A 13,291-nucleotide genomic window follows, 5' to 3' on the forward strand; every position below is an offset into this window, starting at 1 on the left:
AGCTTCTGGACTTGTCTGAATGTTCTCATGTGATCCCATTTAATTTGTCATTTCTTGTGCATTTAAATTTAGATCTAAAATACTTGATTAAATTCATTTGGCAAAATATTTCTAAAGTGATACTGTATATTTTATATCGTATCACCTCTGGATTAGAGGAAATTACCACAGTTTAGAAGGAAAAAAGTAAACCTTTGCTCTTCCTCTAGATATGCTCAAGAATAGTGCTAATCACATTGTATTAACTTTATTTTCATGTATATTAACCTATACTTACCTGTGAACTTCTCAATGTGTTGGGCTTCCCTGGTGGCTCAGATGGTAAAGAATCTGCCTGCAATGCAGGAAACTTAGGTTTGATCCCCGAGTGGGGAAGATCCCCTGGAGAAGGGAATGGCTATCCACTCCAATATTCTTGCCTGGAGAATTCCATGGACAGAGGAGTCTGGTCTGCTACAGTCTGTGAGGTTGCAGAGTCAGACACACTTTCTGTGTGTTAGCTGCAGAGCAGTTAACACTTTCCTCAATGAATTAAACTAGTCTTATTCATTTTTTTTTTGTTATTAAGATCTAACAAGGTATCTAGTACAAAGTGAAAATTTTATAAATACATGAGAATCAGGCAGGTATTACATCAGCCTTACATATGAATTAAATGAGGTTGAGAGAGAGGATATGGTATTTGTTAGAGTCGAGTCTTGAAAGGACATGTAACTCATTTTCTAGTGTTCCTTCTCTGCATTTTGCCATTGTAGTCAATTTATCCTTTTCATTAGAATTTCTCTTTTTTTGTGTATGTATTGATAACCTAAATTCTTTGGGGGCAGAAGCTATTTTTCATGTTTTACAAAATTTAGTGCATTGATTTACTCTAAGTAGTAGATGTTGTTTAATTACTAAGCCATATCCAACTCTTTGCAACCCCATGGACTGTGTCCAGCCAGGCTCCTCTGTCCTGGGGATTTTCCAGGCAAGAATACTGGAGTGGGTTGCCATTTCCTTCTCCAAGGGATCTTCCTGACTTAGGGATCAAAGTTGAGTCTCCAGCATTGCAAGCAGATTCTTTACCACGAGCCACCAAGGAAGGCCACTCTAATAGACTTTTAAACAAATATTAATTGATTTACAGGAAGTCTTTTAAAATATAAGATATTTTCATATATAAATGCCAGCTTTTTACAAACTATTTGGATCTAAATAGTTAAGGTGATAGTTTGGGCATAAAAATTACATTTAGCCAATAAATCTAGTAGAATTTGAGAGACCAATTCTGTTGGTTATGGAAAATACTGGCAATGCACATTTGACTGATTAAAAATAACCTAGACAACTCTCTGTGGAAAGCTCTTTCCACAAGAGCTAAGGTGCCATAACATAAAAACAACAGATAGAAGTTTCATGAGATATTACATTACTTAGCCTCTTAGTTGACTTAAAATCTAAATTCAGAAATGAAGGATAACTTATAGACTATTTAGGACAATGCAGCACATTTTCCAGTTAAGGAAGCTGAGGCCTACAGATGACTAAGTGACTTCTTCAATATAGAAGAACTAGCCATCTTTCTAAATTCCATATATATGGAATTTAGAAAGATGGCAATGATGACCCTGTATACAGGACAGCAAAAAAGACACAGATGGGTATAGCGGACTTTTGGACTCAGTGGGAGAGGGAGAGGGTGAGATGATTTGTTAGAATGACATTGAAACATGTATAATATCATGTAAGAATCGAATTGCCAGTCTATGTCCGATGCAGGATATGGCACGCTTGGGGCTGGTACGCGGGGATGACCCAGAGAGATGTTGTGGGGAGGGGAGTGGGAGGGGGGTTCATGTTTGGGAACGCATGTACACCCGTGGTGGATTCATGTCAATGTATGCCAAAACCAATACAGAATTGTAAAGTAAAAAAAATAAATTATATTAAAAAAAAAAAAAAGAAGAACTAGCAATCATCTCAAACTCATGTCTTCTAACTTCAGGGCCATCATTTTTTTCTCAGTGCCAGAGTAACAGCCCCCCTCCCTAATGCTGATTGCGTTTTAATACTTAACTATATTATATATATATATATATATATATACACACATATAATCATATTAGACTTCCCTCGTGGATCAGATAGTAAAGAATCTGCCTGCAATGCAGGAGACCCAGGTTTGATCCCTAGGTGGGGAAGATCCCCTGGAGAAGGGAATGGCTACTCACTCCAGGATTCTTGCCTGGAGAATTCCATGGACAGAGGAGCCTGGTGGACTACAGTCCATGAGGTCGCAAAGAGTCAGTTCATTCTTCATTTATGATCATATATGATCATTTATTTTCTTAGAGAATCTTATCAGTGTATCTTCACTTCATTCAAAACTAAAAATAGGCCAAAGGAGAAAGGCTAGATCTCAAGGAGATTCACAAACTTTCAAGTTTATCTTCCTATCATGACATAGTTCCTCTAAGTAGTACAAATGGAGAAAGTAGACACAGCAAGATCACATCCCCACCATCAAGAGTTATGCAGACTCACACTATTACAGACTATGAGACAGTAGGCAGGAGAATGTTTCAACACTCACTGACGTGCTTCTTCAAGCGCCCTGGCAGTCACGTCCACAAATCCCATACAAGAAGCTGTGAACATTGCGGGGCAAATGGTGGCCAACAGATGGGGATGATACATTGTCATTTAGAGCATGTCTCCTTTTTCAGAAAACCTTTGGGGTATGTATTGTGTGCACAATGCCAAATTGCGAAAGTTTCAGGATTCATAGGTTAACCATAACTACTTAATCCTATATAAATAAACTTCAACTCAATATCGACTTTGATAAATATGAACAAGAAATGCATGAGAGCAAATATACATCATCAACCACCCATTATGAAGAGGTTCTGCTAGTGATTTGCATCATATCACTTCAGATTTGAAAAGAAATATACTTCATAAAGCCTTTTGGAATCTAGCCTGTTTGTAAGTAGAGATGCTTAAGCATGTTTTTTTTACCTGCACCCATTAAACAAACACTGGTGTATTAATTTTCTGTGACTGTAACAATTACTGCAAAATTAGCAACTTAAAGCAACAGTCACTTATTCACTCACAGTTCAGTACATGGCACGGCTGAGTTCTCTGCTCAGGATCTCATGAAGGTGAAATCAAGCTCTTGTTTGGGACTGCCGTCTCATCTTGTGACCCTCCTCCAAGCTCACTTAGATTTTAGGGAGAGCTCAGTTCCTTGACACTGAACCAGGATTCCTATTCTCTTGCTGACTGTATAGTCAGAGGCCTCTCTTGGCTCCTAGAGGTTACCCATGTTCTTTGCCATGTGGCCCACTCCATCTTCAAAGCCAGCTATGGGGAATCTTCCATTAAATCTCTCATATTCTGAGTCTCTTTCTCTAGGTAGTCTTGTTCTTTTCAAAGGTGTCATCTGATTAGGTTATGCTTACTAATTGTCATCTCTCCATTTAAAAGTCAACTGATTGGGAATTCCCTAGTGGTCCAGTGGTTAAGAATTCACCTTGCAATGCAGGGAATGTGGGTTCAATCCCTGGCTGGGAGACTAAGATCCCACATAGCATGGAGCAACTAGGACTGTGTGTCTCAACTACTGAACTGGTGTGCTGTGGAGCACACATGCCACAATTAGAGAGCCCATGCACTGCAAGGAAAAATCCTGAGTGATGCTGTGAAAATCCTGTGTGCCACAACCAACTAAGACCAGATGCAGTTAAATAAATAAATATTACCAAAAAAATGTGATTTAATATCTTCATTATACCTGCAAAATCCTCTCACAACAGCACCTAGGTTAGTGTTTAAATGTGAAGGAATGCATACACAGACATATGGGAATCTTGGAAGATCTTATAATTTTTTTCACAATGGAAAATACAACTTTCATAAAAAGGGGCTAAAATCTGCAGCCTTCAGAGGAAAGCATGTGAGATATAAAATATTCTGTAATTTTTGTGGAGTTGGGAGAACACTATTAAAAGGGAATTCTATTCATGTCAATGTATAGCAAAACCAATACAGTATTGTAAAGTAAAATAAAGTAAAAATAAAAATTAAAAAAAATAAAATATATTCAGGATAAAAAAAGGGAATTCTATTTTAATGATACAATTATAAGACTATTTTATTCAGTAACAACTTGAGAGAATACAAAGTGAACTCTTATAAAGTAGGAAAAGAGGCTGAAAGTAATCCCTAGTCATGACCTAATTAGCACATTGCATTCCTTTAAAGAAAGCACAAGTACAGAAGACATTTATTTAGTCTAACGTAACCTATAATCTGTGTGAAATCCAGCTTATCCATTACCTTCACTAAGTTTGATTATTCATTGTTTAAAAGAGTTTATTTATGGTGTGATTTCTACAAAGATGTTATCAATAAAAACATGGTGATAATATGAATAATTTTGTGACTTTGCTTTCTGCAGATTTGAAGACTGAAGGATATACACCTTGAAGAATACACAGAGCAGCATGAATTGTTACTGATCAGAGTTGGGATGTTCATTTTCTCAGTAACCAAACTCTAAGTGGATGACTTTAAAATATGTGAGTTCAAAGATGAGTTAGCAAAAGACATCATGGATCCCCTCCTCCATTAAGATCCTCCTCCCTTCCTAAAAAGACCTCCCCTGAAGGCAGTCACTTTGGTTTCCTCCATAGTCAACTACATGCCCTTTATCATTTTATCTACAAGCTCTAAATCTTTACTTTTTAGCATTAGTTTTCTGCTTTCTTGTAGTTGCACGTTATCATTATACAAATCTAGATACATGTGATCATTACACAAGTGCCAATTTGCAGGCAGGTTATATTCCCATAAATCCTCATAGAGACAATTTTCTGAGGTTTAAGATATACTAAATGACTTGAAAAAGTTTATTATTGCTAACCTTTTGATTATTGGTTAGCTTCCCAGGCCAAACTATAGTCTACTTAACTCGTAACATAATTGTCAAAGGTGCTAAATGCATTGAATTCCTGGGAGCCAATTAGTATAGAAAACTTTGCTCCTCTTTTCCTAGCCTGGCACCCATCCCTGGAGGAACAAAGTGCCAAACTCTCCTTCCATCAATAAAAATCATCATTCCCTTTGAGCAGCTGGACTCAGTCATTTGCTACAGAAAAGCAACCTTTCATGGTGACCTAACAGGCCCTGATATGTGAGTATCTGTCTGGGTACTCTGTGACTATTTTAAAATGACATTTAGTACTAAAGGTGATAAGATCAAGTGCTACTATTTGGCAAGTGCTGTCTTCATCAGTTCAGTTCAGTCGCTCAGTCGTGTCCGACTCTTTGCGACCCCGTAGAAAGTGTTGATTTTATTCTCCAAACGCTCTTGTCAGTAGAATTATTTATCTTCATTTTACAGGTGAACAGTTTGCTCAACTCATGCAGCCAGTTGCAGAGATAGTACCTAGTTCTGGCCCAACTTCTGCAGAGGAGCTTGACAAGAGCATTTGGAGGATAAAATAAACACTTTCTATGAAGTGTTATGAAGTTTTTATAAAGTGAAGGCAGAGGGTGTTTTACTGGTCAGAGGGGATGACCCATCTCCTTTGTGGTCAAGCTTGAATTTGTTTTTGCTTTCACATCTTCTTCCTTTCTACTGACTTTAAATGCTTGTGAACTCTCAAAGTATAGTATGGTATAGAACTCTCAAACTATACTATAGTATAATATTGCCTTTTCTTTCTCTAGACAGTAGCAGAGGTCATCTAGAGGTGAGGAAGAGGAATGAAAGAGGGCTGTAAAAGCAAGTATGTATGGGGAGAATTAATAATCACATTTGGGCTTATCTGGGCTCAGATGGTGAAGAATCTGTCTGTAAAGCTTGAGACCCAGATTTGATCCCTGAGTCGGGAAGATACTCTGGAGAAAGGAATGGCTACCCACTCCAGTATTCTTGCCTGGCAAATCCCATGGACAGAGGAGCCTGGCAGGCTACAGTCCATGAGGTTGCAAAAGAGTCAGACATGACCTAAACAACAACAGATGTATTTATACCAATGTGCTACTCCATGGAATGCTTCATTGACAGAAGGTTAAGAAAAAAAAAAAAAAAAGAAACAAAGAAAACTTCTAATATTCCTTCTGTATTTAATTTTCAGCTATGAATGAAGTGAGGGCTGTGACAAAGAAGGAGGGGCAAAATTGAATAAAACATCATTGTGATTCCAGACCAAAGAAGATTGTCTATAGAAAATAATGAAGAGATTCAAGCTGAACTGAATTCAGGTGACTCAGAAAAAGAAAATGAGAACACTAGAAGAGAAAAGACCCTACTTCTTCACCTATTTAGGGAAATACCTTCACCCTGGTCCAAAAAAAATGATCGCACTGAGCAAAAAGGATCATAACTGAGCATTTGAGTCTGCAAGAAGAAAATGGGAACTAAAGGGAATTAAGAACACCTTTCCTGGAATCGCTATGGAAGTGCTCATCCTCTTGGAGGGGTATGTACTCATCCTCCCTCCCCTGCCTCTCCCTGGCATAGACAGTTACTCACTGCTTATCATATCTTCCTGCTGGGCTGGATTTGCTTTGAATCCTGGCAGCTCTGTCTTTCCTCTAGCATCTACCCAGCCCTAATGAGTCCCTTCTAGATTTCCCTGTCCTGAATCAGTCAGGGGGATTTCTCTAGCCTTAATCTGAGAAATGACTGGCATTTAATTTTCTCACCTTCATATATAAGCAAAACAGGGAGTTTTATTGTGGTAGTTTAGCACAAAGTCTAAATAAATGGCGTTGAATTTAGATTTCAGATTAGAGGTAGAACAGAGTCACATGTTAGTTTTCATTAATGCAACATGATTGAACCCACGTGTACTGGCTCCAGATTGCTCAAATCCCAACTCTTCTACTGAATAGCCTGTGATGCAGGGGTACTTTTTACTTTATAAAATGGAGATAATAATACTGCTTGATCAAAGAATTGTTTTGATAATTAAATGAGCTAATATAATGCAGTGCATATGTAGCACCTAGCAAGCACTATGAATTTGCTAAAAACTAATAAGACAGTAAAATTTAATTGATAATTTATACAAATTTAGTGATCAGTAACATGGAGTATTTAGCCTATTATTTTGACTTTAACTCTGAAGATACAGTTTTTGAGTATATTAGAGAAAGAAATTGGCAAATTAACAAGTTGATTAAAATGAGTGTTCAAAATGAAATTAAAGTGTAAAACATGAATGCTTGCAAAGACTTTTCCAGGACTTTTTCTCTAAATGAGGATAATGACAAGGATAAATCTAATTTTGCATTTATGAAGTGATAGGAAGAGAGAAAGTTGCTCAGTCGTGTCCAATCTTTGGGATCCCATGGACTATACAGCCCATGGAATTCTCCAGGCCAGAATACTGGAGTGGGTAGCCTTTCCCTTCTCCAGGGGATCTTCCCAATCCAGGGATTGAACACAGGTCTCATAAAGAATCCGCATGTGGATTCTTTACCAGCTGAGCAACAAGGGAAGCCCAAGAATACTGGAGTGGGTAGCCTACCCTTCTCCAGCAGGTTTTCCCAACCCAAGAATTGAACCGGGGTCTCCTGCATTGCAGGTGGATTCTTTATCAACTGAGCTATGAGGGAAGCCCAGGAAGAGAGAGATGCCAGTTGTCTGGGTACAGGACAGGAATCTCAGATGAAGAAGTCATTTGATATTTTACTTTTTATAAGAGAAATAATTGAGATTTTAAGTGAATGCATCACTCAACTAATAAATGTATAGGAAAGAGTAGGGGTAAGGATATTGCTAAGGCAAGTGAAAGTGGATATTCATTGCAAAGTTGGGACACTAAGAACTATCTCTGAAAGGTCAAGAAGAAGGTCACAAAACCCACAGAAAAAAGTCCAAGATTTAACAGATAGAAACAGCGATGATACGAATCAAGTATACTTTGATACAGTTTCCACATTGAGTTTCTTGTTAGTAGAGAAGTAAGGATGGTCAGCACGACTCTAGAGCGTATTGTAGAATTTGTGTAGGTGAGACATGGGGCGTCATAGTAATTATTAAGCATTTGCCTTGCCTCAATCTTTAAGCCTGACTGGCCAACTCCTCCAAATCCTCCAAATCCTGGATTAATGTTCCTTGAGTTTATCTTAAAGAAACCATAAAAATTCAGTGTTTCTCACTGTTCCCTTTGTCATGGAGGTTCTAAATAATAGCACTGATTCCCCATATTACTCTTATAATTTACTTCCCTTTAGCTGAAAACATTCCTCTAAGCACATTAATATTCATTAAAAAAGAGGATTTTTGGTGTTTATAATCATGAGACTTGATATTTTTAAAAGAATACTTTGGAAAATGTGAAATAGGAAAGGTTGGAATTACTGCTTTACAGTATCATGATTTCTATAGGCATGGAATATACATTTTCAAATCAACAAATTTTAATAAGCAAAACACTAATGCTAGACATTTGCATTTGTTTATTCATTAATTTGTTCAACAAATATTTGTGGAGTGCCAGTTTTGTGTGAAGCATTGTAGACCCCATCTAAGGATCTCAGAGACCCTCTGACAGTTACTATTTGCTCACTAAAGAACTGATCTAAATGTGTATTTTATTAGTGAGGAAGGAAACCCAGTGAAATTCACTGGGCTTAGCGGCTGATTTTGTGTCAAGCTCTCATCTTTGAAATTCCCCAGGTGGAATCCTTGCCACCTAGAGAGGCTGCAAGAGTCCAGGAAGACTGGACTTAAGGATTTGTGGGTTGCAGTACTCTGATTCTAGTATCACAGCTCTGTTGACACAGCCCCTTAACATCTGTTTTCCTCAGATTCCTCATTTTAAAATGGTAATTGATTTCTGTTCTGCTGATTTCACAGGGTTGTCCTGACTATTATGAAATATAGTCATATACATATAAATGAAATAATATATGTAAAAATGTTTTGGAAATGGCATACATATAAGCAGTGGTGAAATATTATTGTTATCATGGATGTTTAAAACCACTATTTTGATTTTATCAAAGGTTATGCCAGTAAGCAAACCTTACTTTGAATAAAAACCTTGAAATCATTTAGTTTTCTGTTATCTTTAATATTTAATAGAAAACATTTTAGAGAGTAAACATATTTTCCCAAAACTTAATTCATCTTTTTTCTCTCAGCAAGAAGTCCTAACATTTGCAGATACAGGCAAATGTCTCGGCAGCTTTTGACCTCCCAATCTGTATTAGTTCCCAATGTCTGACTATAAGGTGCAAGAAAAAGCAGGTGAAGGTAAAGTGTTAAAGAAGATAAGTTTAGTCAGATTGCTGAAAGGAGGCTTTTCTTAAATCAAATTAACACCTTCTTCCATCCCCTCCAAAATCAGAAGCAATCAGGACACAACGTAATATAGTTTTTCATTATCTTCTTCTAAAATCCCAACTATTGAATTTGGCAACATGAAATAAAACTAATAATGATTTTAATACAAAAATACTCATTTTAACTTGAAGATTAATTAATCCAGCTGCTATAATAATTTCTGAAATCTTACAACATCCAGTCCAGAGTGAATCCACTGAGGACACCTCACAGGCAGTCCTCCAGATACACCAAGAATCTAGCCATTGACAGAGTAGACAAACAAGCCATTACCAAACAATACTGAACTTACCGATACATTATCTGTAGGAGGAGGAAGATGATCTCAAGGTGTGCGCCCACTCAATCTGACCTTCTAATCAACTATATGACATCTCTAGATATATTAGAGGTCTACGGCTGGAAGAAATAAGGAAATGAATTACAAGCACTTGAAATGAAACTAGTTTGACAAGTCTGAACAGAGAAGCCTCAACCCATAGAACAGCTTGAAGAAAAGAGCCCAGAGAGAGCATAGTCCCAACAAGAAAGCAATATTTCTTTCTTTCTTTCTTTTTTTTTTTTTTGATATTGACTAATTTTGTTAAGGGAGAAGAAACTGGTTACAGGGATTTGAGTGAGAAATACCTTAGGAATGCACTAGGATTAAGAGTTTAAAGAAGATTGTTGGTAGGTATGCAAATATCTTAAAGAAACCTTCACATAAAAAGCTCTCAATAAAGACAATCAGCCTAGATTTATAATATGACTCAGGAAATGCTGTTAAATTTTTGTGGAACAAAAATTGCTTCCTTCCCTATGCTGGGGCTTCCCTGATAGCTCAGTTGGTAAAGAATCCACCTGCAATGTAGGAGACCCTGGTTCAATTCCTGGGTTGGGATGATCCGCTGGAGAAGAGATAGGCTACCCACTTCAGAATTCTCAGGCTTCCCTTGTGGCTCAGTTGGTAAAGAATCCTCCTGCTATGTGGGAGCCCTGGATTTGATCCCTGGCTTGGGAAGATCTCCTGCAGAAAGGAAAGGCTACCCACTCCAGTATTCTGGCCTGGAGAATTCCGTGGACTGTATAGTCCTTGGGGTCGCAAAGAGTTGGACAGGACTGAGTGACTTTCACTTCACTTCACCTTCATATGCTCCCAACTTCTCTCTCACTTAGTACTCTCTTGACAAAAAGATAACCTTAGATAAATCCAACTTTTTATGATTCTACACCTGTAACTTATGCAGATATACAACATGAGGTGAGGTGAAGTCGCTCAGTCGTGTCCGACTCTTTGCGACCCCATGGACTGTAACCTACTAGGCTTCTCTGTCCATGGGATTCTCCAGGCAAGAATACTGGAGTGGATTGCCATTTCCTTTTCCAGGGGATCTTCCCGACCGAGGGATCGAACCCAGGTCTCCCGCATTGAAGGCAGACGCTTTAACCTCTGAGCCACCAGGGAAGCCTGTAGAAAAACATACAAACTGATAGATCTAATTTTAAATTTCTGTCATCCTAAAGTGATTCCTAGTGCTGCTGCTAAGTCATTTCAGTCATGTCTGACTCTGTGTGACCCCATAGACGGCAGCCCACCAGGCTCCCTCGTCCCTGGGATTCTTCAGGCAAGAACACTGGAGTGGGTTGCCATTTCCTCCTCCAATGCATGAAAGCGAAAAGTGAAAGTGAAGTCGCTCAGTGCTGCAGGTAGTCAATTTATAGTTCATAGGCCTTTCCCTTTCTCACACTCTTGAACAGCAATTTTTCACTTCTCTTCTTTACTCAAATCCCTTCACTTCTCACTATTAGCTGATGACTTTGCTTCCTACATGATTATGTTAGGCTGCAGAAGCTGCTGTCACAAATTACAACAAGCATAGAAATGTAATCTCTCACAGTTCAGGAGACAGAAGTCTGAAATTAAGGTGTCATCGGAGCTGCACTCCCTCCAAAGGCTAAAGGGAGCCCTTCCTTGCCTCTTCTAGTTCTGGTAGCTCCAGGAATTCCCTGGCTTGTATCTAAAAACTCCAATCTCTGAGTCTTGACATGGATTTCTTCTTTGTTCTCTTTGTGCTCCCTCCTTTTCTCTCTTTTTTAATGTGATAAAATATACAGATCACAAAATTTACCATTTTATTTATTTTATTAAAGATGTTTTGATGTGGATGATTTTTAAATATTGAATGTGTTACAATATTGTTTCTGTTTTACATTTTGATTTTTTGGCTCTGGGTGTGTGGGATCTTAACTCCCTGACCAGGGATTGAACCCATGTGTTCTGCAACCATCACCATCATCCATCTCTAGAACTTTTTCATTTTCCCAAACTGAAACTCTGTACCCATTATACACTAATTTCTAATTTCCCACTTCCCCTAGACTCTGTCAACCGGTATTCTATTTTCTGTCTCTATTAATTTGATGACTCTAAAGACCTTAAAGCTACTTCATATTAACATAATCATATAGTAGGTTTTTTGTGACTGGCTTACTTCACTTAACATCCTCAAGTTTCATCCATATTATAGCATGTGTCAGAATTTCCTTCCTCTTAAAACTGGAATTATATCCCATTGTATACATACGTATCATATTTTGTTTATTCATCTGTCGATATACTTGAGTAACTTGAGTCACTTCCACTTTTTGGTTATTGAAAATAATGATGCTATGAATATGGATATATAAATATCAGTCCCTGTTTTCATTTCTTTTGGATATATACCCAGAAATTGAATCATTGTTCATATGGAAATTCTCTGTTTCATTTTTCGAGGAACCACTGGTTATGGACTGTTTGTGTAGTCTCAAAATTCACATGTAGAAATACTAACCCTCATGTGATGATAAACGAAGTAGGGCCTTTCACAGGTGATGAGGTCATGAGGGTAGAGTCATCATGAATGAGATTAGAACCCTAATAAAAGAAACTCCAAAGAACTCTGTTTCTTCTTCTGGATGTCAGATCACAGCAAGAAGATGGCTATCTAAGAACCAGGAAGCAAACTTTCAATAGTCATGCATTTGCCCGCACTTTGACCGTGAACTTCCCAGCCTCCATACTGTGAGGAACAAATGTTTATTAGTAAGCTACCCACTCCATGTTATTTTTGTTATAGCAGCCAGAAACAACTAAGACATGTCATTCCACCTTCCATAACAGTTATGTCATTTTATATTCTACCAACAATGAACACGTATTCTAATTTCTTCATATCTTTGCCAACACTTGCTATTTTCTGTTTTTTTTTTTTTTGGTATCCTGATGGATATCTCACTGTGGTTTTGATCTGAATTTCCCTAATGATTAGTGATATTGAGCAACATGTGTGTGTGCTTAGTCACTCAGTCATGTCCAACACTTTGTGACCCCATGGACTGCAGCCTGCCAGGCTCCTCTGTCCATGGGAATTCTCCAGGTGAGAATACTGGTGTGGCTTGCCAGGGGAATCTTTCCAACCCAGGGATCACACCAAGGTCTCTTGCATTGCAGGTGGATTCTTTACCAGCTGAGCTACCAGGGAAGCAACATATCATATGCCTATTGCCATTTGTGTATCTTTAGAGAAATACTGTTTAAGTTTTTTGCCCAGTTTTGAATTTGGTTGGTTGTTTTTTAGTTGCTGGGTCATAGAATTTCTTTATATATTTCTGGCTGCTGCTGCTGCTAAGTCGCTTCAGTCGTGTTCGACTCTGTGCGACCCCATAGACGGCAGCCCACCAGGCTCCCCTGTCTCTGGGATTCTCCAGGCAAGAACACTGGAGTGGGTTGCCATTTCCTTCTCCAAAGCATGAAAGTGAAAAGTGAAAGTGAAGTTGCTCAGTCGTGTCTGACTCTTAGCGACCCCATGGACTGCAGCCTACCAGTCTCCTCCGTCCATGGGATTTTCCAGGCAAGAGTACTGGAGTGGGGTGCCATTGCCTTCTCTGATATTTCTGGCTATTAACCCCTTATTTGAT

The 13,291-nt window shown here is 38.3% G+C and overlaps 1 protein-coding gene across 3 annotated transcripts in view; it reads right to left on the reverse strand.

Moving 5' to 3' along the window:
* The window catches only part of TMPRSS11A (transmembrane serine protease 11A), a 57,509-nt gene extending 47,541 nt beyond the window's left edge, over positions 1 to 9,968 (reverse strand). For all 3 annotated transcript variants that reach the window (XM_040238302.1, XM_040238301.1, XM_040238300.1), the window contains exon 1: positions 9,645 to 9,968. In XM_040238302.1, coding sequence (XP_040094236.1) covers positions 9,645 to 9,652 — 8 coding nt within the window. In that variant the 5' untranslated portion in view covers positions 9,653 to 9,968. The remainder of the gene's footprint in view (positions 1 to 9,644) is intronic.
* Between the last annotated feature and the right edge of the window lie 3,323 nt (positions 9,969 to 13,291).

The sequence above is a fragment of the Oryx dammah genome, unplaced genomic scaffold (genome assembly GCF_014754425.2).
Source record: "Oryx dammah isolate SB20612 unplaced genomic scaffold, SCBI_Odam_1.1 HiC_scaffold_3, whole genome shotgun sequence".
NCBI classification, from domain to species: domain Eukaryota; kingdom Metazoa; phylum Chordata; class Mammalia; order Artiodactyla; family Bovidae; genus Oryx; species Oryx dammah.